The sequence below is a fragment of the Salvelinus sp. IW2-2015 genome, unplaced genomic scaffold (genome assembly GCF_002910315.2).
Source record: "Salvelinus sp. IW2-2015 unplaced genomic scaffold, ASM291031v2 Un_scaffold1445, whole genome shotgun sequence".
NCBI lineage: Eukaryota > Metazoa > Chordata > Actinopteri > Salmoniformes > Salmonidae > Salvelinus > Salvelinus sp. IW2-2015.
This window is the reverse complement of record NW_019942912.1, coordinates 203,335-231,215: the sequence shown is the minus strand read 5'-3', so window position 1 is coordinate 231,215 and position 27,881 is coordinate 203,335. Positions and strand designations below refer to the sequence as shown.

General features: G+C 41.6%; 1 protein-coding gene across 1 annotated transcript; it reads right to left on the bottom strand.

Annotated features, from left to right (window-relative positions):
• Positions 1–69: 69 nt before the first annotated feature.
• Positions 70–26,193, bottom strand: LOC112070870 (immunoglobulin lambda-1 light chain-like). The gene is made up of 8 exons (XM_024138322.1): positions 26,022–26,193; positions 25,510–25,810; positions 12,689–12,699; positions 3,755–3,790; positions 2,828–3,133; positions 2,447–2,509; positions 1,984–2,046; positions 70–1,022 (listed from the first exon to the last, which is right to left on the bottom strand). Exons 1-8 carry the CDS (start codon positions 26,062–26,064, stop codon positions 871–873), a joined length of 975 nt encoding a protein of 324 aa, XP_023994090.1. The 5' UTR covers positions 26,065–26,193; the 3' UTR covers positions 70–870.
• Positions 26,194–27,881: the final 1,688 nt, after the last annotated feature.

The window sequence follows — 27,881 nt, the reverse complement described above, 5'->3', positions numbered from 1 at the left end:
TGATCCAAAAATATATAATTTTCTAAAATAAGAAAAGATGATCTTATAATGAATAAAATGTTTTGGGGGTTTTAAGAAACCTTCATTTTTTATTATGGTGACAGTTTCCTCATTCAAAAGAGCACGGAACTGTACAAAATGTAGGCTATACAATACATTGCAGAACCATGTTCGTTTTAACTTTTCTTTCATGAAGGCAGCAATAATTAAACCCATCCCCGTCTGAAAGAATATGGTTATTTTGAGAAACTTTGCTCACTACAAAGGCTGTGTTACACAAGGAAAATGTCACTTTTCATACAAGCTGTATGTATCAATGTAAAAAAATAAAAAACAACAGCATTGTATCAATGTAAAAAATCATCAATTTGTTTGCTCAATAAGCACTCATCATTTAGTTTAAAGCAAAAAAAAGCTAGATTTCCAATTATTCATGGTAAATGAATGAAACAATTGAATGAAGATATGAAATACTGTCAGAAAACTAACTCTAATTACTTGAGAAAAAATACACTTCATTACACACGACAAGTTACAAAATATTATTTTGCATAATGATACATATTTAGAACTCAAAGGTATATATAATTAATAACGACATATTTAAAGAAATACATATGATAATTAGGTAAATCTTTTTGTAAAAATCTAATACAGATTTTGTAAAAAAGTAATTTGACGCTATGACATATAGCAAGGCAACTTTAATAAAACTGTCAATATTTCAATCATATTTCTACCATCAAGATTTGCTCTCCTTAACTGAACCGTATTCAAGTGTCTGCAGTGGGTGGCTCCCACAATCATCAAAAGTAAATATTATGTGATATTCATTTTAAGGAGGCAAACACAATATATAGGGTAATCCTTTCAATGGATGTGTCTACAGGTTTTGGGTCTACATCCCATGTTCCTGTTGTGCAGCAGGAGAGAGAGCCCACAGCAGTACACCATGCTCTTCACTATCATCACTGTGTAAACCACAGAGGCCAAGTTCAGACTGCATATGGACTTGACGGAATCTGGGGGAAAGAAAAGAGTAAGGCAGGGAAATTAGCCAGTGATTATATTTTAATATAGTCCAGTTTTCTGTTGTTTTTTGTCATCTTGTTTCTTTTTTTCTCTTCTCTTTTTTCATTGCTGGGTCCTATTACTTTTGTATTTATTGATCATACATTTTTTTAAGAGTAAGGACAAGATTCAATCTTATCATGGGTTATAAGCAATGCGGTTTTTAAAAGCATTTCCGAACAAGCCGAACATATGCAACATTTACCATGAATGATATCTCTGCGATCACCAGAACATTGCCTTTAAAAGCCGCTATGCCTATACCTCATTTATCTCAACTAACCGGTGCCCCCGCACATTGACTCTGTCCCGGTACCCCCTGTATATAGCCTTGCTATTGTGATTTTACTGCTGCTCTTTAATTATTTGTTACTTTTATTTCTTATCTTTTTAGGTATTTTTTCTTAACTGCATTGTTGATTAAGGGCTTGTAAGTAAGAATTTCACTGTAAGGTCTGTTGTATTCGGCGCCTGTGACAAATTGATTTGATTTTAACCCGCCAAAGGATTGAATCGATCTGATTGCACTTTGTCGGCTATTTACAATTAAGCTGACATATGCAGCGTTTATCGTGAATGCGATCTCACAAAACTTGGATCTTTCAACGTTTTTAGATTCATTAGACAGTGTCATCTCTCCGCAGGTCACGAGATTCAAAATGTTTCTCTTTACAAAAAATTCTCCCCTTACCTTTGGATGTGGCCATGCAAAGCATCATTCTTGCTCCACACCTCAAATTTACCATAAATATCACTTTTTTCACACTTTTCAACAACTTCTCATCTAACCATATTACACTCCTGAATAATGCAACTTCACCATATCAAAATCTGTTAATTTATATATTTTTTTCCACCTTTTAATTATTTGAATAGACCCCAAAACGGCATGAAATACACTTAAATATTTACCGTTGGTAACCTGCCGAGTGGTTGGTGAAGCTATGGTGGTTTGAGGAGCTTCAGTTGGTTCATCTGAGAATGAGATGGAAAAATATCATATTAAAGAAAAGAAAACAGTGCATTATCTACTGTCAGATAATAAAAAACTTCCCAGCCATGCCATATCTATGTTGCTACAGTTATGGCAAGTTATGCTGTTTTCTTTGGAGATTGCATTGGGGGTAATAGTTAGCCTATGCAAATAAAGGTTATTTGTTTACTTATGAAACCAACTAGATACACACCATTCCTATGCAATTAACAAGTGTGAGTCCAATTGTTATGTACTTTCTTTTTTTACTTTGAAACGGTGATATGCCATTTTTAGACGAATGCACACATGATTCCATAAAAAAATGCTAAATAAATAAATATTACAAGATTTTTTTATTTAACCCCAACCCTGCATGAAGTAAATACACATAAATCTTACCATAGGTAACCTGCAAAGTGGTTGGTGCAGCCATGGGGGTTGGAGAAGCTTCAGTTGGTTCCTCTGAGAACGAGATGTAAAAAGGTCATATTAAATAATACTTTTTTCAGAGCATTATGTAGGCGACTGTCAGGGATAGACTAATAGTTACGCAAAAAAACAAGATTTGTTTAAACTTGCGAAACTAACTAGACAACATTCCTGTGCAATTACCAAGTGTCAGTCCAATGTTTGTGTAGGATAGGCGTTTCTTTTTTACTTTGAAAAGGTAATATTCCATTTTCAGATTACATGACTGCCTACTCATATAAACATATACATTAATACACATCACATGAATAATACGTACTAATGTAAAACAATTTCAATGATTGTCTTTACCTTCTGGTATGTCAACATCTTGAGGGCCCCCTTCATGCTCCACAGAACATATGTATTTGTTCCTGTATGTCTTGTCTTTATCAATGATGATCATACTGGTCGTCCGTCCTTCCTCCCTCTGCTCCAGCTCTTCCCTCTCTGCTTTGGGTACCCTTACTGTTCGGCCATTTTCATCCACCATCTTCCATGAAATCTTGACCAAGTCTGGAAACATGTCTCTCGCCAGACATAGCAGGGTGGTTTTCCTATTTGGCTCAGGGTTGGACGCTGGGTAGACTGTCACTTTGGGTTTTTGTACACTATTGTCTGATTTTCAAGAGAAACAATAACATTTACAGTCTTCTTTAAAGGGACATCACACACAAGTTGCCAGACTTCAGAGGTAGTCTGTTGAATCATGATGTCCCACAGCATTTGTTTTATATCAAGCTTTAACTGTCTATATTCAAGTAAACAATTAATTACATACATAAATAAATGAACTAGATTTTTTTTTTCATAAAAAATATCCTTTCTGGAATATCTTATTTCTATATAATGTAAATTAAACTTTCAATATCATTTAAATCATAAGATTACTAAACAGTTCAACATTCTTACCCCATATCAAATTACTTTACATTTCTTTCACAAATTTAACTGAGGGTGTATATCTCTAATCGTAAGGACATGCAATATACTGTAAATTGTTCATATGGCATCATTGAAAATCAGAATGATCAATTCTACAGGCTAATAACAGGCTTTCAAATTCATAATATTTGTTTTTATTTTCGAACATGAGTTGATAATGAATAATGCATATTTGTGGAGCAATGCTGCAGGATGTTTTCTCAATTATTTTGGAAACTGATTAGACATATAGATTAATTTCGATTGACTACTGCTTTGTTTATCTGCTGAAAATCAAAGGAATGAATATCTTACCTGTCACAAAAAGTTTCGTACCAGATCCAAATACAAGTACATACACAGTGAAAATTCCCTTGTCAAAAAGTAGTCTGCACTGTGTTTGGCAGGGCTTGTGTTAAGTGTACAAAGGTTCAGGGGCCTCATGCACCCAAAATATCTGAGGGGGCACAAAGTAGGTGAGTACTGCTTTTTCCTGCAATCTAAAACCATAACCAATATGCTTAATAATAATAATAATCATGTCATTTTTTTTTGTAAATCTAAGCATAACTCTTGAGCTTTATATATATTTTTTTATTGATATAATCTAAGGGGGGCACGTGCCCCTATACCTTCTATGGGCATGACGCCTCTGCAAAGGTTGACCACGTAACATAATGTCACATGTTCTTCTCCATTAATAATTTCCAAGGTTATCAACAGAAAAATAATCCCTTAATTCCTTTTACAAAAGCACACACGCAAATGTATGCACACACACACACACCAACTCCTGGTCATACTCACGTCATCTGAGCGTGACGTATGTTGCTGAACGAGAGACCTCGGTTTATTGTTTTTGTAAAGTTGTGACAGTGTTTCCTTGTAAATTTTGATTTGATATACTTTTTCATTTTGGATCCCGCGGCTCAGTTGGGCTCAGTTGCTGTGAATGCTAATATCTGTCCCGGGATCCTGCCAGATTCCATGTAAAAGGGTGAGACACGGAAACCCAGCTAGCCTAGCTGGCTCGGCAGTCTGAAATGGAGGTTGATATTGAATGTTATCAACACTGCAGGAACTGTGTTTATTTTGCTTTATTCAGGGAGAATGTGGCCCGCCCGGACATTAAATGTTGCAACTGTTTGCTTGCAGAGGACAATAGGGGCAAAGTGGCAACTCTAAGCAAACAAGTAATGAACCTACACAAGCTACTGGGTAATCCAATCCCACCTACTTTTCCTTTTCTTCTACCCCAGCAGCTGGACGCCACTCTGGTCTGGTGGACATGCCGCCGCCGTATCGGCTCTCCACAGCCGACTGGCCAGTACTCTCCAGGGATCCCTCCCCGAAGGGGTCTCCTCCCTCCCTAGAGAACAGAGCTAGTAAGAAGCCCGGACCGGGACCGGACACAGACCAGAAACGACTTTGCCACCCTGGATCCAGAGGTTCCGATGCATTCTTCCCTAGGGGCTTCCGATTCGAGATCGGTTACGGAGGTACCGGCGCCTTCGTCCTCTGTTCTCTCTCCCTCTTTGGTGGCTTCTTCCTCATGCTCAGATCCTCAGAGCAACCACACTCATAAGTCCGTAAGTCTGCCTGAGAGACCGGCCCATTCATCATCCACGATGGATACTACAGCCGGCTCGGGTCGATCGGGCCCCACTGTCCTTCGGTCGTTGAGGGGCTTGCGAAACCACTCGAGCCGAAAGAATGGCCGGACCGTCATCGGCAGCTCTTTTGTAAGAAACATCTTGGTTCCTGGGGCAAAAACCTGTGCTACCCAGGAGCATGAATACAGGACATTAAAAGGCTGCTTTCAACCGTTTTACGACAGATGCCGGGAGTTGACGCTGTCGTAATTCATGTGGGGTCAAACGATATCAGGAGGGCTAGATCGGAACTTCTGAAAATTGATTTTAAAGAACTGATTCTAGCACTGAAAGATTCCAAAAAGCGGCCAATCGTTTCAGCTCCGGTACCATTGTTGGGCCACGGTGTGAAAGATTCAGCAGGCTACTGGCATTACAAGCCTGGCTAAAAGATTACTGTAGCTCTGTTGGAATCACTATTATAGATAACTTTGACACCTTCTGGAAACAGAAGATACTCTATAGGAATGACGGAGTCCAGCCAAATCATCTTGGTTCCTGGACTCTGTCCATGCATTTCAAGGCTGCGTTGAGATAATGACTTATCAATGACGCAAGACCAGTACATGTAATCCCTACCATTGTGACGCTGAGTTGCCATAATGCTGCATCAAATGTACATTTTCCCATGGGCGTTGGCAGACACAATGTAAGTAACTTAATATAAGTCCCCCTAACTGCCCTGAATACCTCTGTTGATCCTACAGCTATTGTATGCAGTAACCATGTGCTTATTAACCAGAGTTATACTGTTAGCACTGAGGCGGTGTGCCCTATTAGGAAGTCCACTGTGTGCAGCTCACAATCATCTTCAATATAAATAACATGAGCAAGTCTACTTCTGATAAGCTTTCCAGTAAAGGATTAAAAACAATCAAGCAACCCAAAAAAGTGTTAAAAATAGCCCATACTAACATATGTAGCCTATGAAAAGGGGTTAATGGAGTCAATAACTTGCTTGTAACAGATGACATTCATATTCTGACTATCTCTGACACTCACTTAGACACCCTCACCCCCGTCCTTTGCAGGAGAAAGAGACGCGGAAGGATATCGGGGTGCCTTGTGAGGATCAGGTGAGGAGTGGCTAATCTGAAGACAACACTATCTACCAGGAGAGTTTTTATATCCATTTTTCTTAGCTGTCTACATACCACCACAGACCGATGCTGGCACTAAAACCGCACTCAATGAGCTGTATACCACCATAAGCAAACAGGAAAATGCTCATCCAGAGGCGGCCCTCTTAGGGTCTGGGGACATTATTGCATTGAAACTTAAATCAGTTTTACCTTATTTCTATCAGCATGTTACATGTGCAACCAGAGGGAAAAACAACTCTAGACCACCTTTACTCCATACACAGAGACACGTACAAAGCTCTCCCTCGCCCTCCATTTGGCAAATTCGACCATTATTCTATCATTCTGATTCCTGCTTACAAGCAAAAATTAAAGCAGGAAGCACCAGTGAATCGGTCAATAAAAAAGTGGTCAGATGAAGCAGATGCTAAACTACGTGAATGTTTTGCTAGCACAGATTGGAATATGTTCTGGGATTCTTCCGATGGCATTGAGGATTACACCACATCAGTCACTGCCTTTTCAATAAGTGCATCGAGGACGTCATCCCCACAGTGACTGTACGTACATACTCCAACCAGAAGCCAAGGATTACAGGCAACATTCGCACTGAGCTAAAGGGTAGAGCTGCCGTTATCAAGGAGCGGGTGTCTAACCCGGAAGCTTAGAAGAAATCCCGCTATGCCCTCCAAAAAAACATTAAACAGGCAAAGCATCAGTACAGGACTAAGATCTAATCGTAATACACAGGCTACGACTCTCGTCGGATGTGGCAGGCCTTGCAAACTATTACAGACCACAAAGGGAAGAACAGCCGAGAGCTGCCCAGTGACATGAGCCTACCAGACAAGCTAAATAACTTATATGCTCTCTTTGAGGCAAGTAGCACTGAAACATGCATGAGAACATCAGCTCTTCCGGACGACTGTATGATCATGCTCTCTAAAGCTGATGTGAGTAAGACCTTTGAACAGGTCAACATTCACAAGGCTGCAGGGCCAGACGGATTACCAGGACATGTACTCCGAGCATGAGCTGACCAACTGGAAAGTGTCTTCACTGACAATTTTAACCTCTCCCTGTCTGAGTCTGTAACACCAACATGTTTCAAGCAGATCACCATAGTCCTTATGCCCAAGAACACTAAGGTAGCCTACCTAAATGCCTTCAGACCTGTAGCACTCAAGTCTGTAGCAATGAAATGCTTTGAAAGGCTGGTCATGGCTCACATCATTACCATTATCCCAGAAACACTACACCAACTCCAATTTGCATATCGCTCCAACAGATCCACAGATGATGCCATCTCTATTGCACTCCAAACTGCCCTTTCACACCTGGACAAAAGGAACACCGATGTGAGAATGCTATTCATTGTTTACAGCTCAGCGTTCAACACCATAGTTCCCTCAAAGCTTATCACTAAGCTAAGGACCCTGGGACTAAACACCTCCCTCTGCAACTGGATCCTGGACTTTCTGATGGGCCGCCCCCAGGTGGTAAGGGTAGGTAACAACACATCTGCCACACTGATCCTCAACACAGGGGCCCTCAGGGGTGTGTGCTCAGTCCCCTCCTGTACTCCCTGTTCACTCATGACTGCATGGCCAGGCACGACTCCAACACCATCATTAAGTTTTGCTGATGACACAAAGTGGTAGCTTGATCACTGACAACGATGAGACAGCCTATAGGAAGTAGGTCTGAGACCTGATCGTGTGGTGCAATGACAACAACCTCTCCAACAACATGATCAATGACAACGGAGATGATTGTGGACTACAGGAAAAGGAGGACGGACCAGCCCCAATCCTCATCAACGGGGCTGTGGTGGAGCAGGTTGAGAGCTTCAAGTTCCTTGGATGCAACCCTCAGATCCTCAAAAGGTTTACAGCTGCACCATCGAGAGCATCCTGACGGGTTGAATCACTGCCTGGCATTGCAACTGCTCGGCTCGAACCGCAAGACACTATAGGGGTCGTACGTACGGTCAATACATCACCAGGGTCAAGCTTCTTGCCATCCAGGCGGTGTCAGAGGGGGTGTCAGATCAAGTCCCTGCCATCCAGCCACCCTAGTCATAGACTGTTCTCTCTGCTACTGCACAGCAAGTGGTACTGTAGCGCCAAGGCTAGATCCATGAGGCTTCTAAACAGCTTCTACCCCAAGCCATAAGAATCCTGAACATCTAATCAAATGGCTATATCCAGACTATTTGCATGGCCCCCCCCCCCCCCCCCCCCCCAATCTATGCTGCTGCTACTCCTGTTATTATCTATGCATTAACACTACCTACATGTACATATTACCTCAATTACCTCGACTAACCTTTGGCCCCACACATTGATTCTGTACTGGTACCCCCTGTATATCGCTTCGCTATTGTTATTTTACTGCTGCGCTTTGAATATTTGTACTTTTATTCCTTATTTTTGGAGGTATTGTTGGTTCACTTCTCTAGGATAGGGGGCAGCATTTTCACGTTTGGATGAAAAGCATACCCAAATTCAACTGCCAGCTACTCATCCCCAGAAGATAAGAAATGCATATTGTTGGTAGATTTGGATAGAAAACACTCTGACGTTTCTAAAACTTTTTGAATCATGTCTGTGAGTATAACAGAACTTATTTAGCAGGCGAAACCCCGAGGACAAACCATTCAGATTTTATTTTTTGAGGTCACTCTCGTTTCAATGATTTTCATTGGGAATACAGATTTCTAATTGACCTTCTTGCAGTTCCTACCGCTTCCACTGGATGTTAACAGTCTTTAGGAATTGTTTGAGGGTTTTTCCTTTGTATACTGAAGAAGTAATGCCATTTTGAATCAGGGTCACTTGTTGTGTCCTGTTTGTTAGAGGCGCATGACCAGAAGGCTAGCTATAGTTTGTTTTAAACCTGTATTGAACACAGATCATCCCGTCTTCAATTTTATCGATTATTTACTTTAAAAAATACCTAAAGTTGTATTACAAAAGTAGTTTGAAATGTTTTGGCAAAGTTTACAGGTAACTTTTGAGATATTTTGTAGTCACGTTTCACAAGTTGGAACCGGTGTTTTTCTGGATCAAACGCGCCAAATAAATTGACATTTTGGATATATATCGACGGAATTAATCAAACAAAAGGACCATTTGTGATGTTTATGGGACATATTGTAGTGCCAACAACAGAAGCTCGTCAAAGGTAAGGCATGAATTATATTTTAATTTCTGCGTTTTGTATAATAGCATAGTTTGCTTTCGCCGAAAAGCCTATTGGAATTCTGACATGTTGGCTGGATTCAGAACTAGTGTAGCTTTAATTTGGTATCTTTCATGTGTGATTTAATGAAAGTTAGATTTTTATAGTAATTTATTTGAATATGGCGCTCTGCATTTTCTCTGGCTTTTGGCCAAGTGAGACAGTAGCGTCCCGCCTAAACTCAGATTTTGGGATATAAATATGAACTTTACCGAACAACACATACATGTATTGTGTAACATGAAGTCCTATGAGTGTCATCTGATGAAGATCATCAAAGGTTAGTGAATAATCACATTTTAGTGAATAATCTCTATTTCTATTTCTGTGTTTTTCTGTGGCTATGTACTGACCTAACATAATCGCACGGTGTGCTTTCGCCGTAAATCCTATTTGAAATCAGACATGTTGGCTGGATTCACAACAAGTGTAGCTTTAATTTGGTGTCTTTCATGTGTGATTTCATGAAAGTTGGATTTTTATAGTAATTTATTTGAATTTGGCGCTCTGCATTTTTACTGGCTTTTGGCCAAGTGGGACGTTAGCGTCCCACATATCCCAGAGAAGTTAAGGGCTTGTAGGTAGGCATTTCACAGTAAGGACCTGTTGTATTCGGAGCATGTGACCAATACTATTTTATTTTATTTGATGTGACGGCTTATTACACATATGCAGAGGGACGGGTAGATAAAGTGAGGGAGAGACAAAGAGAGTCGAACTTATCGTAAATTTTCTCTAGAACCACAGCCCGTTTGGGTAAGGAATGTAATGTATTTTCGTGTAGACGTCCTTGACCGTCGTCTCTCTGAAACCAATCAATCCTTCTTTGGGAAGGGCTCGATGGTTGTAAGGCTCTGGTTGTCCCCCAGAGGTCACAATGTCCTTCTTAGTTGTTCTGGCTTGGATGTTTCTTCAGATGCTTCTTCAGATGCACCAATGATTGTCTGAGATGGGATCTTCTTCCTTTCTCAGGTAGACAGTCAAACTTCTAGACCACTTAACATTTACAGCTGCAGATTGTCAATGTTTTGGTCTAGTGAGCTTATCTTCTTCCCCTCATGTCGGGTTTCCGAGTTTCCAACCATTTGTAACATTCAGCTCATGATTCACATCTGCTGGTCTGGTTGGTGAGGTTCCACATTTCAATAATTTCACACACAAACGTGCCACGCTTTCTGGTCTGAATATGTTCATTCTTAGCTTTTCCTTTTATTAACTTCTACTTGGTACTCATCCCGGATCCGGGAGCACCCTCATCAGTAAAAAAGCTGACTAGCATAGCCTAGCATAGCGCCACAAGTAAATACTAGCATCTAAATATCATGAAGTCCAAGACACCAGATGAAAGATACACATCTTGTGAATCCAGCCATCATTTCCGATTTTTAAAATGTTTTACAGSGAAAACACAATATGTATTTCTATTAGCTAACCACGATAGCAAAAGACCCAACCGCATATTTTCACAATTTTTTTACTGCATAGGTAGCTATATATAAATAGTCACTAACCAAGAAACAACTTCATCAGATGACAGTCTTATAACAGATTTATTGTATAGCATATGTTTTGTTCGAAAAATTTGCATATTTCAGGTATAAATCATAGTTTTACATTGCAGCCACCATCACAAGTCTCACCAAAGCAGCTAGAATAACTACAGAAACCAACGTGAAATACCTAAATACTCATCATAAAACATTTATGAAAAATACACGGTGTACAGCAAATGAAAGACAAACATCTTGTGAATCCAGCCAATATTTCAGATTTTTTAAGTGTTTTACAGCGAAAACACAATATAGCATTATATTAGCTTACTACAATAGCCTACCACACAACCGCATTSATTCAAGGCACGTTAGCGATAGCGAATAAACCAGCAAAAGATATTATTTTTTTCACTAACCTTCTCAAACTTCATCAGATGACAGTCCTATAACATCATATTACACAATACATATATGGTTTGTTCGAAAATGTGCATATTTAGCGGTACAATTCGTGGTTGAACAATGTGAATACTAGCCAAACAGCACAAAATAATCCGGATATATTTCTGACACTCACATCATCTAATCAAATAACTAATCATATACTTCACAAAAAAATACAGGTTGGACAGCAAATGAAAGATACACTAGTTCTTAACCTTTTCTCAATAGGGGGGGCGCTATTTCCACTTTGTAAAAAATCGTTCCCAAATTAAACTGCCTCGTACTCAATTCTTGCTCGTACAATATGCATATTATTATTACTATTGGATAGAAAACACTCTCTAGTTTCTAAAACCGTTTGAATTATATCTGTGAGTAAAACAGAACTCATTTTGCAGCAAACCTCCAGTCAGGAAGTGAGAAATCTGAAATGGAGGGCTATGTTCCAGGGTCAGTTTATTAATTTCCATGGAATCTATGGGTCTACATGCACTGCATACGCCTTCCACTAGATGTCAGTAGGCAGTGAGAGGTGGAATGGGGTGTCTAGCTAGATCTGAGGCCGAACAAGACGTCTTGGAACGGAGGGTCTGGTCTTTTCACCGTTTGGCTTGACGCAAGAGGGACCTCTGCATTGCGTTCAGAAAAGGTTTCGTTTTAGAAGTTAGATATATCCGGCTCTGATTTTATTTGATATATGTGTTAAAAACATCATAAGGTAGTTATTTTAAACCGAGTTATATCAGTTTATATCAGTATATTGCGATTTTCGGTATTTCCTTTGTTATGCGTTATTGTAAGTTGGACACTTCCGTGCCGTGCCGCAATCGACAGATGAAGACGACATTCTACAACCGAACAACGATTATTCTGGAAAAAGGACACCTTGTACAAGATTCTGATGGAAGCTCATCAAATAGTAGGAACCATTTATGATATTATTTCGTATTTCTGTCGAAAATGTTTAGACTATATTCCGCCCAGATTTCGGGCGCTGTCTCGCTATAACGTAAACTGTATGTCGTAATAAGGTTATTTTTTTAAATCTAACACAGCGGTTGCATTAACGGGATTGCAGCCATAACAATACTATCAACAAGGTAGGTCCTTCAGGCCATAGTTTTGTCACACTTGGATTACTGTTCAGTAGTGTGGTCAGGTGCCACAAAGAGGGACTTGGGAAAATTACAACTGGCTCAGAACGGGGCAGCACGGCTGGCCCTTAAATGTACACGTAGAGCTAATATTAATAATATGCATGTCAATCTCCCATAGCTCAAAGTAGAGGAAAGATTGACTTCCCTTCTTGTTTTTGTAAGAAGTGTTGACAAGCTGAATATGCAGAGCTGTCTATTTAAACTACTAGCACACAGCTTGGACACCCATGCATACCCCACAAGACATGCCACCAGAGGTCTCTTCACAATCCCCAAGTCCAGAACAGACTATGGGAGGCGCACAGTACTCCGTGTACTGATGTGGAATCCGATTTAAAAACAGGTAAAAACACACCTTATGGAACAGCGGGGACTGTGAAGAGACACACACAAAAGTACAGGCCTATGCACACAAGCGCTAGCACATGCATTCTACACACACGTACATTGTAATGCTGTTGTATGGTGGTATTATACATTTTGTATTGTAGATACGTAGTGGTGTAATAATGTTATATGATGTACTGTTTTATATTTTGTTTTATATGTAATGTAAGTGCCTTAATGTATTTTGACCCCAGGAAGAATAGCTTCTGCCTTTGAAGCAGCTAATGGGGATCCCTAATTAATACAAATACACACAAACACACAAGTAATGAGTTGAAACATGAAGCCTACAGCCAGGGCTCTAAATTAACTTTTTTTCATTGGTAGCACTGGTGCTCCCAACTTAAATGTTTCAAACTGATTGGGATATAGCCTATGTTGGGCCTATATGAATTATAGCTACTTCTGAAGCACACATTGTGCCCTAGAAACAAGTATGTAACCCTGTAAAGGCATTTATTTATCATAAAAATGTTGATACAAACACCTGTTATTGAAATGTAAAAGTTATTTTCAAACCAGCTTAGGCCTACTGGTGTGCAATGTCACATGCTACAGCACAAACTTCTCCTATAGTCAACCCTTTACACAAATCCAAGATGCCACCAGACCCCTGGTGGTGGGCGCATACAACGCTAGGTAACCCCTGCCCCTTGCTGCCATATGCCTGGTAGATAACATCCACAATCCAGTGGGAGAGACTCTGCTTGGAGTGCCCTGCCGGGAGCTGGATTAGCAAAACAGACAAAAATCTGGTCACATAACCAGACATCCTGGGTCCTTTCAATGTACTTGCGTAAAACTCACATCACACCAGACACAGGGCATGTAACTTCCTTTGCTTTTTGGAAGCAAAAGGAGGAGGCAAAATAGCATTTGGATGCAACGTCACTTAAGAGTCAACCGGGGTGCACTCAGTACAGAAAAGGTGTACGATAATGCATGGAGGTCCCCAACACGTTTAGCCAAGGCCAAAGCCATGAGCAGGAAGGATTTGTAGGAGAGCGCCATAACCAGCGCCATGTCCCATGTCTCACTATAGGTTTAAATACTGGTCTGAGATGACGTACACCTTTCAGCAACCGCACCACCAGGGCAATCCCCACATGACACGAAGAGATAGCGGCCACGTACACTTTTAACTAGGAGAATGCGTGTCCCTGCTCAAAAAGCTCCTGTAGGGTCATAAGGACGTCCCTCACAGAGCACTGAAAAGGAACTTCTCCTTTATCTTGGCACCAGAGCTCAAACGCTTGTCACTAATATGCATATAGCCCTTTTCTTGGAGGGCGCTCTTGCAGACTGATTAACAGCAATAAATTCATAGCCTTCAGATTGGCACCCTCTCAGGGGCCAGGTCTATAGGAACCAAATCTCTGGCCTCTTGTGCCAAACCTGTCCATGTGCAACGGGCAAATGAAAGGCTGCCTGGGCCAACGGGGAGACAAAATAATTGATGATAAGCCCTCACAACTCACCCTCTTTGACGTGGGCTGAACCAGAACCACTGGCAGAAAATAATAAAGGATGGTCTGAGGCCACTGGTGCGGCAGAATGACCGTACCCAAAGTACCACTCGGGTCCCTCATCAGGGAAAAATAAACGACCCCGCACCATTTCTCGCTATGCATAAAGATGTACACTACCGTTCAAAAGTATGGGGTCACTTAGAAATGTCCATGTTTTTGAAAGAAAAGCTAATTTTTTGTCCATTAAAATAACATCAAATTGATCAGAAATACAATGTAGACATTGTTAATGTTGTAAAGGACTATTGTTGTTGGAAACGGCAGATATTTTATGGAAAATCTACATAGGCGTAAAGATGCCCATTATCAGCAACCATCACTCCTGTGTTCCAATGGCACGCTGTGTTAGGTAATCCAAGTTTATAATTTTGATCATTGATCATTAGAAAACCCTTATGCAATTATGTTAGCACAGCTGAAAACTGTTGTTCTGAATAAAGAAGCAATTAAACTGGCCTTCTTTAGGCTAGTATATGGAGCATAAGCATTTGTGGGTTCAATTACAGGCTCAAAATGGCCACAAACAAAGACCTTTCTTCTGAAACTCGTCAGTCTATTTTTGTTCTGAGAAATTAAGGCTATTCCATGCGAGAAATTGCCAAGAAACTGAAGATCTCGTACAACACTTTGTACCACTCCCTTCACAGAACAGCGCAAACTGGCTCTAACCAGAATGTAAAGAGGAGTGTGAGGCCTCGTTGCACAACTGAGCAAGAGGACAAGTACATTAGAGTGCCTAGTTTGAGAAACAGACACCTCACAAGTCCTCAACTGCAAGTTTCATTAAATAGTGCGCGCAAAACACCAGTCTCAACGTCAACAGTGAAGAGGCGACTCCGGAATGCTGGCCTTCTAGACAGAGTTGCAATGAAAAAGCCATATCTTTGGCCAAAAAAAAGAAAAGATTAAGATGGGCAAAAGAACACACACTGGACAGAGGATCTCTGCCTAGTAGGCCAGAATCCCGGGGAACGGGATGACTCATCAGTAGATGGGAGAATACTGGCGAGTCAGATACAGTTTCCTGCTGCCGATATGGTACGCACCGTGCTTACGGCCAACCTGTGGTGGGGCAATGAGCAGTTGGACATTCCTGCTTTCATAGACTCTGGGGCTACCGGCTGTTTTCTGGATCGCACATTAGCTCGCCAACAGAGGCTGCCACTCACTAAACTGGACACTCCGCCACTCACTGCACTGGATGGTCAACCCCTAGGGTCTGGGAAGGTGAAGCAACTCACCATGCCTATTCAGCTACAATTTCTGGATGACCATGTGGAGCTTATCCAATTACTTCTGGTGGACTCTCCTGAGCTTCCCCTGGTTCTTGGACATCCGTGGCTTTTCATCCATAATCCTCAAATTGACTGGCCATCGGGAAGAGTTCTGGGATGGAATCACTCATGCCAGTTCACCTGCCAGCAACTCTAACCACACTGTTCCTGTCCTACTCGTCTGGAGACGTCCGACCCTCCTGTTCCTCTGGCTGGGAATGACAAGCCTGATCTTTCCTGCGTACCTCAGGATTACTGGGATTTGGGTCAGGTCTTCAGCAAACAAAGGGCCATTAAACTACCTCCTCACAGGCCCTACGATTGTGTCATCGACCTCCTGTCCGGAACCACTCCTCCAAGAGGAGGGCTGTATTCTCTCTCAGGTCCAGACTGCAGCCATGAACAGTTATATTAAAACCTCTTTGGGATAGGGGCAGTATTTTCACTTTCGGATGAGCGTGCCCGAAGTAAACTGCCTGCTACTCAGGCCCAGAAGATAATATATGCATATTATTAGTAGATTTGTATAGAAAACACTCTGAAGTTTCTAAAACTGTTTGAATGATGTCTGTGAGTTTAACTTCTTTGGTATAGGGGGCTTTCACTTTTGGATGAATTTCGTGCCCATAGTGAACTGCCTCCTACTCTGTCCCACATGCTAATATATGCATATTATTATTACTATTGGATAGAAAACACTCTGAAGTTTCTAAAACTGTTTGAATGATGTCTGTGAGTATAACAGAACTCATATGGCAGGCAAAAACCTGAGAAAAAATCCAAACASGAAGKGAAAATTCTGAGAGTGGTCGTTGTTAAAGTCATCGCCTATTCAATTCCCTGTAATATATGGATCTGTTTGCACTTCCTACGCCTTCCACTAGATGTCAACAGTCAGTAGAACGTGGAATGAAGCTTATGCTGTGTTGTGGGACCGGATGGGAGGGGAATGAGTCAGTGGTCTGGCAGATTGCCAGTTCTTGGTCATGCGCTTTCCTCATTATATCGTCTTGATTTCCATTACTTATAGAGACTGAAAATAATTCTCCGGTTGGAACCTTATTGGATATAAATGATAACAACATCCTGAAGATTGATTCTCTACTAAGTTTGACCAGTTTATTCGACCTGGAATATAACTTTTTGAAGTTTTCGTCCGACGTTTGCCTGCATCTGCGCGAGCGTTTGGACACGTGTACTACACATGCTAGCAAAATTAGCTAATTGGACACTAGTAATGGAAACAACGATTTGTTGTGGAACTAGGATTCCTGGCACTGCATTCTGATGAAGATAATCAAAGGTAAGGGAATATTTATGATGTAATTTCGTATTTCTGTTGACTCCAACATGGCGGAGAAATGTTGTTACTATCTGAGCGCCGTCTCAGATTATTGCATGGTGTGCTTTTTACGTAAAGTTTTTTTTAAATCTGACACAGCGGTTGCATTAGGAACAAGTGTATCTTTAATTATATGTAAAACATGTATCTTTCATCAAAGTTTATGATGAGTTTTTCTGTTATTTGACGTAGCTCTCTGTAATTACTCCGGATATTTTGGAGGCATTTCTGAACATGGCGCCAATGTAAACCGAGATTTGTGGATATAAATATGCACATTATCGAACAAAACATAAATGTATTGTGTAACATGATGTCATATGAGTGTCATCTGATGAAGATGTTCAAAGGTTAGTGATTCATTTTATCTCTATTTCTGTTTTTTGTTACTAGTATCTTTTGCTGGGAAAATGGCTGTGTTTTTCTGTGGCTATGTACTGAGCTAACATAATTGTTTGGTGTGCTTACCCCGTAAATCCTTTTTGAAATCAGACATGTTGGCTCGATTCACATGTGTAGCTTTAATTTGGTGTCTTTCATGTGTGATTTCATGAAAGATTGATTTTTATAGTAATATATTTGAATTTGGCGCGCTACATTTTTTCTGGATTTTGGCCAAGTGGGACGCTACCGTCCCACCTATCCTAGAGAAGTTAACAGAACTCATATGGCAAGTGAAAACCTGAGAAAAATCCTACCAGGACGTGGGAAATCTGAGGTTTGTAATTTTCCACTGATTGCCTTTCCAATATACAGTGTCTTTGTGGTCATATTGCAATTCCCAAGGCTTCCACTAGATATCAACAGTCTTTAGAACCTTGTTTCAGGCTTCTACTGTGAAGGGGGAGCGAATAAGAGCTGTTTGACTAAGGGGTCTGGCAGAAGGCCATGAGAGTAAGCTGCGTTCCATTTAATTTCTATAGACAAAGGAATTGTCCGTTTGAACCATTATTGAAGATTTATGATAAAAACATCCAAAAGATTTATTCTATACATCGTTTGACATGTTTCTACGAACTGTAATATAACTTTTTTGACTTTTCGCCTGGACTTGCCCGCGCCTTGTGAACTTCGATTGGTGACCTAAATGCGTTAACAAAAAGGAGGTATTTGGACATAAAGATGAACTTTATCGAACAAACAAACATTTATTGTGGAACTGGGATTGCTTGTGCATTCTGATGAAGATCATCAAAGGTAAGTGAATATTTATAACGCTATTTCTGACTTTTACTGACTCCACAACATGGCGGGTATCTGTATGGCTTGTTTTTGTGTCTGAGCGCTGTAATCAGATTATTGCATGGTGTACATTTTCCGTAAAGCTTTTTTGAAATTTGACACAGCGGTTGCATTAAAACTTCTTGGAACTATAATGCTGTTCCGCATTAGCATATTTGGGTCTCCAAATTAAACTGCCTCGTGCTAAATTCTTGATCGTACAATATGCATATTATTGTTATTATTGGATAGAAAACACTTTCTAGTTTCTATAGCCGTTGGAATTTTGTCTCTGAGTGGTACAGAACAATATCTACAGCACTTTTCATGACAGGGGTCAGATTTCAGAAATTTTTACCCCTGATCTGGAGTCTGTTTTTAAGGCGACAGTGAATGCTATGAAGAAACCGACACTGCCTACGTCTTCCTCTGGGTGTCTGTACGTCATCACGTTTTGAATGGAGTCGATTGCACAATCACAGCCACTATAAAACAAGAAAACGTGGAAGTACCACTCTCTTTTCTTCGCGCGTCACAAGCAGGATGGACATCGGACTTGCCTCATTCCAAATCGTTGTTTAACCAGTAATATTTGTCTGGTCATGTTTTTACTCGTTATAGTTGTTAAAAACATCATAATGTAGTTAATTTGAACCGTTTTATAGCAATTTATATCCGTTTAGTGCGATTCTGAGGAATTTCTTTGTCGTGCACTTTTAAGCTTTGGGAACGTTTCGGGGTCTCGGTCGTTGTTAGTGGACATTTCGAAGGACAGAGGACATCTATCGACCAAAAGAAGTTTATAACATAGAAAGGATACATTGCCCAAGCTGTCTCTTATACACATCTAGATGTGTATAAGAGACAGGGGCGGTTGCATTAAGAACTAATTTGTCTTTCGATTCCTGTCAACCCTGTATTTTTTAGTCAAGTATATGATTAGCTTTCGATTAAACTAGATCACTCTGAAAGCTGACGTCCCTCATTTTGATGCTTGAGTTGTGACTATTTCCATTGTATAACCACGGTTTTGTATGGCTAAATATGCACATTTTCGAACAAACTGTATATGTATGTTGTAAAATGATGTTACAGGAGTGTCATCGGAAGAATTCTGAGAAGGTTAGTGAAAAAATTAATATATTTTGGCGGTGATTACGTTATAGCGCTCTTTGGCTGGAATCGATGCTCTGGTAACGTTTTCACATGTGGTATGCTAACTTATCGATTTATTGTGTTTTCGCTGTAAAACGCTTAGAAAATCTGAAATATTGTCTGGAATCACAAGATCTGGGTCTTTCCATTGCTATGCTTTGTCTATTCTTATGAAATGTTTTATGATGAGTAAATTGGTCATACACGTTGCTCTCTATAGTAATTCTAGTCGTCTTGTGATGGTCGGTGCAATTGTAAACTGTGATTTCTACCTGAAATATGCACTTTTTTCTAACAAAACCTATCCTATACCATAAATATGTTATCAGACTGTCATCTGAAGAGGTTTTTTCTTGGTTAGTGGCTATCAATATCTTAGTATAGCCGAATTGGTGATAGCAACTGGAAGTAAGAAACTGATGGAGTTAGAAAAGTGGTGTATTTTGCTAACGTGTTTAGCTAATAGATTTACATATTTTGTCTTCCCTGTAAAACATTTTAAAAATCTGAAATGGTGGCTTTATTCACAAGATCTGTATCTTTCATCTGGTGTCTTGGACTTGTGATTTAATGATATTTAGATGCTACTATCTACTTGTGAAGCTATGCTAGCTATGCTAATCAGTGTGTGGGGGGGTGGGGGGGGATCCCGGACCCGGGGTAGAGGCTCGTTAGAGGTTAAGGAGAAGTATATATTTAATTCTGTGCATAACACTTGTGTCTTTTGTCAAAGTTTATGATGAGTATTTCTGTAAAGTGATGTGGCTCTCTGCAAATGCGCTGGATGTTTTTGAGGCACAACATTACTAAACATGACGCGCCAGTGTAAACTGAGATTTTTGGATATAAATATGAACTTTATCGAACGAAACATACATGTATTTTGTAACATGAAGTCCTATGAGTGCCATCTGATGAAGATCAGTGATTCTCTATTTCTGCTTTTTGTGACTACTTTCTTTGGCTGGAAAATGGCTGTATGTTTTTGTGACTAGGCTCTGACCTAACATAATCGTATGGTGTGCTTTCGCTGTAAAGGCTTTTTGAAATCGAACACGATGGGTAGATTAACAAGAAGTTAAGCTTTAATTTGGTGTATTGCACTTGTGAAAGTAAAAAATATTTCTGCAGGTGAATTTTGCACTCTGCCTTTTCAGCGGCTGATTTTGTTTGGCCATCCACTTCACCTGCAGGAGTGGGTTTTTTCTTTGTTGGGAAGAAGGATGGGGAATTACGTCCCTGTATTGATTACTGGGGTTTAAATAACATTACCATCAAGAACCGTTCCCCCTTCCTCTTATGTCATCAGATTTTGAGAGACTACAGGGAGCTATGGTTTTCTCTAAGTTCGATTTAAAGAACGCGTACAGTCTGGTGCGCATCAGACAGAGAGACGAGTGTAAAGACAGCTTTCAACACTCCCAAGTGACATTATGACTACCGGGTAATGCCGTTTGTACTTACTAATGCTCCAGCCCTTTTCCAGGCCCTGGTTAATGATGTGCTGCGCGACTTCCTTCACCATTTGGTGTTTGTGTACCTGGATGACATCCTCATCTTCTCCAAGTCCATGGTTGAACACGTCCAACATGTCCGCCAGGTTCTTCAAAGACTCCTCGCTCATCACTTATTCGTGAAGGCTGAAAAGTGTGAGTTTCACATTCCTCTGATCTCCTTCCTGTGGTACATTGTGTCTCAGGGCTGTGTACAGATGGACTCCCAAAAGGTAGGAGGCCCAGCACGATCAAGAGAGTTCAGTGTTTTTGAGTTTTGCTAATTTCTGCCGGAGATTTGTGAGAAACGTTAGTGCTGTGGCGGCACCATTGACAACACTCAACAAGGGCTCGGCTGGGCATGTATGTTGGACCTGCTGCTGAGAAGGCATTCCAGGGCCTGAAACGTCGGTTTTCTTCTGCACCCATTCTCGTTCATGCGGGTCCTTCTCTTCCCTTCGTGGTAGTGGGTGTGGTTCTGTCTCAGCGCTAGGCAAAGGCTAAAAGCTTCATCCCTCTGCCTTCTTCTCCAGGCGTCTCAGTCCAGTGGAGAGAAACTATGATATCGGCAATCGGGAGCTTCTTGCGGTCAAACTGGCTTTGGAGGAGTGGCGGCACTGGTTGGAGGGCTCGGAACATCCCTCACGGATTGGATTGACGACAAGAACCTGGCCAACATCCAGGATGCTAAACGCCTCGATCCCCGACAGGCTCATTGGGCTCTTTTCTTCACTCCGATCAGATTCACGTTATCATACCGTCCGGGGTCTTAGAACGTGAAGACGGATGCCCTTTCTCGCCAGTTCCCCAGCTTCAGTGAGGATCGGCCGCTTGAATCCATCATCTCAGGTCGCTCATCCTCACGCCGGTGTCCTGGGGTATAGAGACTGTAGTGATGGAGGCGCAAGGTAGGGAGGCAGTTCCAGACGGCTGTCCAACGAACATACTTTTTGTTCCTCTTGGGGCATGGTCCAAGGTACTTCAGTGGGCTCACTCGCCGCGTCTCACCTCTCATCCAGGAGGGCAGCGAACGCTAGAGATTTTGAGGAGGAGGTTTTGGTGGCCCTCGGCGGAGGCGGACACTCAAACCTTCGTAGCTGCTTGTCCGACCTGCACCATGAACAAGACTCCTCGTCAGCAGCCTCTGGGGCTTCTTCATCCACTGCCTAAACCTTCTGGACCCTGGTCCCATCTCTCTTTGGATTTCATCACGGGCCTTCCATCCTCAGAGGGACACACAGTTGTCCTGGGCATTGTGGACTGCTTTTCCAAGGCGGGACATTTCATTCCGCTGCCTAAGCTTCCATCTGCCCGTGAGACTGCTCAGCTAACCTCTTAGCGTGGAAATCCGGGATACAATTCGACAACATCCGGTGAAATCGGAGCGCGCCAAATTCAAAATATAAATCGTAATATTAAACATTCATGAAAATACAAGTGTCCTACATCATTTAAAAGCTTAACTTCGTGTTAATCCCGCCACTTTCTCAGATTTCAAAAAGGCTTTACAGCGAAAGAATACCATCGGATTATCTGAGGACAGCGCCCAGCGTACAAAAGCATTACAAACATTTTCCAAACAAGCAGAGAAGTCACGAAAGTCCGAAATTTCGCTATAAAATAAATCAATTACCTTTGAAGATCTTCCTCTGTTTGCAATCTGGTCCCAGCTACATCACAAATGGTAGTTTTGTTTGATAAAGTCCTTCTTTGTGTCCCAAGAAAGTCTGTTTAGTTGGCGCGCTTGATTCAGCAATCCACCGGTTTCTCTCATTCAAAATGCATACAAATGAATCCCAAAAGTTACCAATAAACTTTGTCCAAACAAGTCAAACAACATTTGTAATCAATCCTCAGGTACCCTAATATGTAAATAAACGATACAATTTAAGACGGAGAATAGTATGTTCATTACCGGAGATAAATAAAGAAGTGCGCACCCTCACCGACGCGCACCACAATACTACAGCCAAAATGGGAGCCACCTGGAAAAACTACAATTTCTAGCTCATTTAAAAAAAATAAGCCTCAAACTCTTCTAAAGACTTGTGACATCTAGTGGAAGCCCTAGCAACTGCAATCTGGGAGGTATTCCTTTGATTTTCCCATAAACAAGGATTTGGATGGGCAGACACCTAAAAAAAAGAAAATTTCGGGTGGATTCTCCTCGGGTTTTTGCCTGCCATATCAGTTCTGTTATACTCACAGACGTTATTTTAACAGTTTTAGAAACTTCAGAGTGTTTTCTATCCAATACTACCAATCATATGCATATCCTAGCTTACGGGTCCAGTTTACCATTGGCACATCAGTCATCCGAATTACCGAATATTGCCACCGGCCCTCAAGAAGCTAGTCGTTCAGCACGTTGTCCACCTTCACAAACTTCTTCTGGACATAGTCTCCGACCGGGGTCCCCAGTTTGCCTCCCGATTTTGGAGGGAATTCTGTACTCTACTGAGGTCATCAGCCAGTCTGTCTTCGGGTTATCACCTTCAGTCCAACGGTCAAACTGAGCAGGTGAACCAGGATCTGGAGACCGGTTTAGAGTGCTGTGTGTCTGCCAACCCCGCCACTTGGAGTCAGCACCTTCCCTGGGTGGAGTCCTTCCACTCAACGCCTCATCTCTCGTTGCCGCCGTACTTGAAAGAGGGCTGGGTCAGCGCTCCTGAGGTCCTCAGCTCAGGTTCAAAGTCAGGCCAACCATCATCGCTGCCCGAGTCCCCTCCTGTGTCCAGGCCAGATGGTCTGGTTGTCTACTAAGGATCTGCCACTACGCGTGGAATCTAAGAAGTTGTCTCCCCGGTACGTTGTCCCATTCAAGGTTCTACGGCGCATCAATCCAGTGGTCTATTGTCTTTGTGTTCCCTGGTCCATGAAGGTCCATCCCACCTTCCACATCTCCAGACTCAAGCCTGTGGTATTTATTCCACTGGTTCCGGACCACTCGGCCTCCACCTCCTCCTCCTCTCATGATAGCGGGACAGCCAGCCTACACTGTGCGACACATCCTCTCCAGCCGTCAGATCCGGCAGGGGACTAAGTATCTCGTGGATTGGGAGGGTTACAGTCCTGAGGAACGATCCTGGGTTCCGGCCCGGGACATTTTGTACCCCGGACTCATTCAGGACTTCCGTCGACGTTAACCTACCCATGGTGGAACGTCAGGAGCCGTTCCTTGGGGGGGGGGGGGGGGTCCTGTCACAGGATAGGTGTCATCTTTGACTGTACTCCCTAAGGGTGCCCTTTATGTTTTTTCTAGTGTCCAGGTGAGCCTGATTGGTCTTATTGGGTTCACCTGTTGAATCACTATTTAGGTTCCTCTGTCGACTGGGCCGGTTGCTTAGGTCTCTTGTTTTGTTTAGTGTACTTGTGTGCTGTTGCTTTGTTGTTTTGCTGTGAAGACTTTAGTAAATGTTCTGGATTTACCCTCACCTCTGCCTGCTGTGTTTCTCTGCGCCTGGGTCTGAGTTCGTACTAGCATTATTGTCATAACTGATTGCGCTAGCAAATTGAAGAATAACTAATTGTTCATGATCAGGAAACTTATGAGAAGAAATACGAACTAAAACACACAACGTCCAGTGGGTGAGCACACTCTACCACCATGTTACAGTTTAGTTGGCGCTACTTAGGACAGTCTCGTTTTCCAAAGGTATATTTTAGTTGCGTGGATCATTCCTGTTCACACCGAGATGAAGAGCAGAATGATTGAAGGAATGAATATGAGCCTCACGCTTATAACCTGTGGAAAGTGCGGCTTCCAGCAAGGCACGGATTTTACTGTCTGGCGTGATTGTAGATCCTTCAACCGAAGTTGCGAGAGTGCGACTCCTCAAAATATGTTGTACCGAAGTTGACCTACTGAAAGAGAACCATAGAGTTATTGTACAAGCTGTGTAGAAAAGGTTTTCACTGTGCGTTCCCAAGTCCCAGCAGGCTCAGTAGTAGGAAGCCACTTTAACTGACTGGATCTTCAGCTCACTGAACTCAGATTCGCACCCAACAGAGAAATCTGCTCTCTGAGGATATGGTATCAGGGGTGACAGAATTGTTTTCAAAATCAATGCCTGGAATCCAAGTGAAGTGTTCACCCTTTCTTTTCCAGTACTAATAGACAATATGTCTCTCTCTCCTAGTCTCTGATACTTGGTCCTGTTGCAGCCACTGTCCTGAAGCGGCCTCTGCAAAAAAGAAATGGATCACTAAAAACTACTTCTATCAAATATTTGGATGAACCACTTGCCCAGAAAATGGAATATATTGTTATATCACATTCCATGTTCAGTGAATATGTGCTGAAGAATTGAGAAAATCAAAAGAGATATCAAATGAAAACATTAAACAATATGATTATGAAAAATAAATGATCACTGAAAATCTAATTGATTTCACAGATCTTTACTGAAGTATGATTTGTATCATACAGTCGATAATGAAGATGAGAGGTGATACACCAGCTGAGAGTGACATTTCAAACAGTTCCTCCCTGCTGTTCAAAAACTTGTTTTTTCTCTTCCATTCATTCAGAGCTTGATTATAACCACAGAGTTTTTGTACAGGGTGTGTGGATCAGTTCTCACTGTGGGTTCCCAGACCGATAGCAGGCACAGTAGTAGGTGGCAGAATGGGAGACTTTAACTAACTGGATCTTCAGATCACATCTGTTATTTCTCACGGATGAGAAATCATCTTTTTGAGGATGGTTGTACCTTGCATCGACAGCGCAGTTACCCTTTTTGATGTCGAGAATCAAGGTAAAAGGTTCTCCGTCTTTCTTCTGGTACCAGAAGACATACGTTCCACACTGATCATTGTATTCGCAGCTGAAGGAGACAGCCTGTCCCTGTGTCCTAGTCCATGATATCTCCTGGTCCAATTTCTGCCCTGCCACTGACACTGCAATGACAGAATGACAACAACAACACACTCAGACAAAAATACATTAGCAAAAGTTATAAGTAAATACGTGTCCACAATCTTTGCATCAATCATAGACTAAATTCAGACAGAGAGAACATTTTCCACAAGTCATTTCCAGTTGCTCCATTGCCAGGGTGCATTGAAGGAGAAAATAAATATTGTAAGTGATGGATGGACAAACACTTACTTAAATAAAGTGAATAAAGAAGGACCACAAAGCCTAAAGACATGTCTATGATGATTCTGATGTGTCCTCTATTGAACCTGAAGATAATTGTGTTCAGTTGGAGCAGAGATACAGATCTGAGTGAAACACCATCACTTGGGCTTTGTGGTTTCAAACGGCTCCTCCAATCTGATGTCACTTGCTGCGGTCGTTGACAAGTATGTTCCAATTATACTATCTACTTATCTCTCCTTCCTCCTAAAGTGTGCAGTTGTTCACTTCCCTTCACTGATTTGAAAGAAATATGGTGGAAATGCCACTAGCCCATGCCGCCACCTATCTAATGCTTTTGGGAAGTAGTGAACACTTCAGGAGAAATTAGATACTATTGGGACACACCCATTCACTGTCTAAATAAAAAAATGTCTCCCCAAGATTTATCAATACTACTCAGCTAAGTGATTCATTCTTGATGTATCCATGTTCAAGGTCCTCCTAACAAAAAATACTTTTGATGTAGACCTCGATGTACCAATCCCAGATTGCTCCTTTAATACTGACATTGCTCCCCTGTGTCTTTCTCCACACGATGGTGATAAATTATAAGCCTTTGAATCATGTTTGAGAAATCAAGTTGAATAAAGAAATGGGTCGCATAACAAACCAAAGGCTACAGTGGGGCAAAAAAAGTATTTAGTCAGCCACCAATTGTGCAAGTTCTCCCACTTAAAAGATGAGAGAGGCCTGTCATTTTCATCATAGGTACACTTCAACTATGACAGACAAAATGAGAAAAAAAAATCCAGAAAATCCCATTTTAGGATTTTTTATGAATTTATTTGCAAATTATGGTGGAAAATAAGTATTTGGTCACCTACAAACAAGCAAGATTTCTGGCTCTCACAGACCTGTAACTTCTTCTTTAAGAGGCTCCTCTGTCCTCCACTCGTTACCTGTATTAATGGCACCTGTTTGAACTTGTTATCAGTATAAAAGACACCTGTCCACAACCTCAAACAGTCACACTCCAAACTCCACTATGGCCAAGACCAAAGATCTGTCAAAGGACACCAGAAACAAAATTGTAGACCTGCACCAGGCTGGGAAGACTGCATCTGCAATAGGTAAGCAGCTTGGTTTGAAGAAATCAACTGTGGGAGCAATTATTAGGAAATGGAAAGACATACAAGACCACTGATAATCTCCCTCGATTCTGGGGCTCCACGCAAGATCTCACCCCGTGGGTCAAAATGATCACAAGAATGGTGAGCAAAAATCCCAGAACCACACGGGGGGACCTAGTGAATGACCTGCAGAGAGCTGGGACCAAAGTAACAAAGCCTACCATCAGTAACACACTACGCCGCCAGGGACTCAAATCCTGCAGTGCCAGACGTGTCCCCCTGCTTAAGCCAGTACATGTCCAGGCCCATCTGAAGTTTGCTAGAGAGCATTTGGATGATCCAGAAGAAGATTGGGAGAATGTCATATGGTCAGATGAAACCAAAAATAGAACTTTTTGGTACTCAACTCGTCGTGTTTGGAGGACAAAGAATTCTGAGTTGCATCCAAAGAACACCATACCTTCTGTGAAGCATGGGGTGGAAACATCATGCTTTGGGGCTGTTTTTCTGCAAAGGACCAGGACGACTGATCCGTGTAAAGGAAAGAATGAATGGGGCCATGTATCGTGAGATTTTGAGTGAAAACCTCCTTCCATCAGCAAGGGCATTGAAGATGAAACGTGGCTGGGTCTTTCAGCATGACAATGATCCCAAACACACCGCCGGGCAACGAAGGAGTGGCTTCGTAAGAAGCATTTCAAGGTCCTGAGTGGCCTAGCCAGTTCCAGATCTCAACCCCATAGAAAATCTTTGGAGG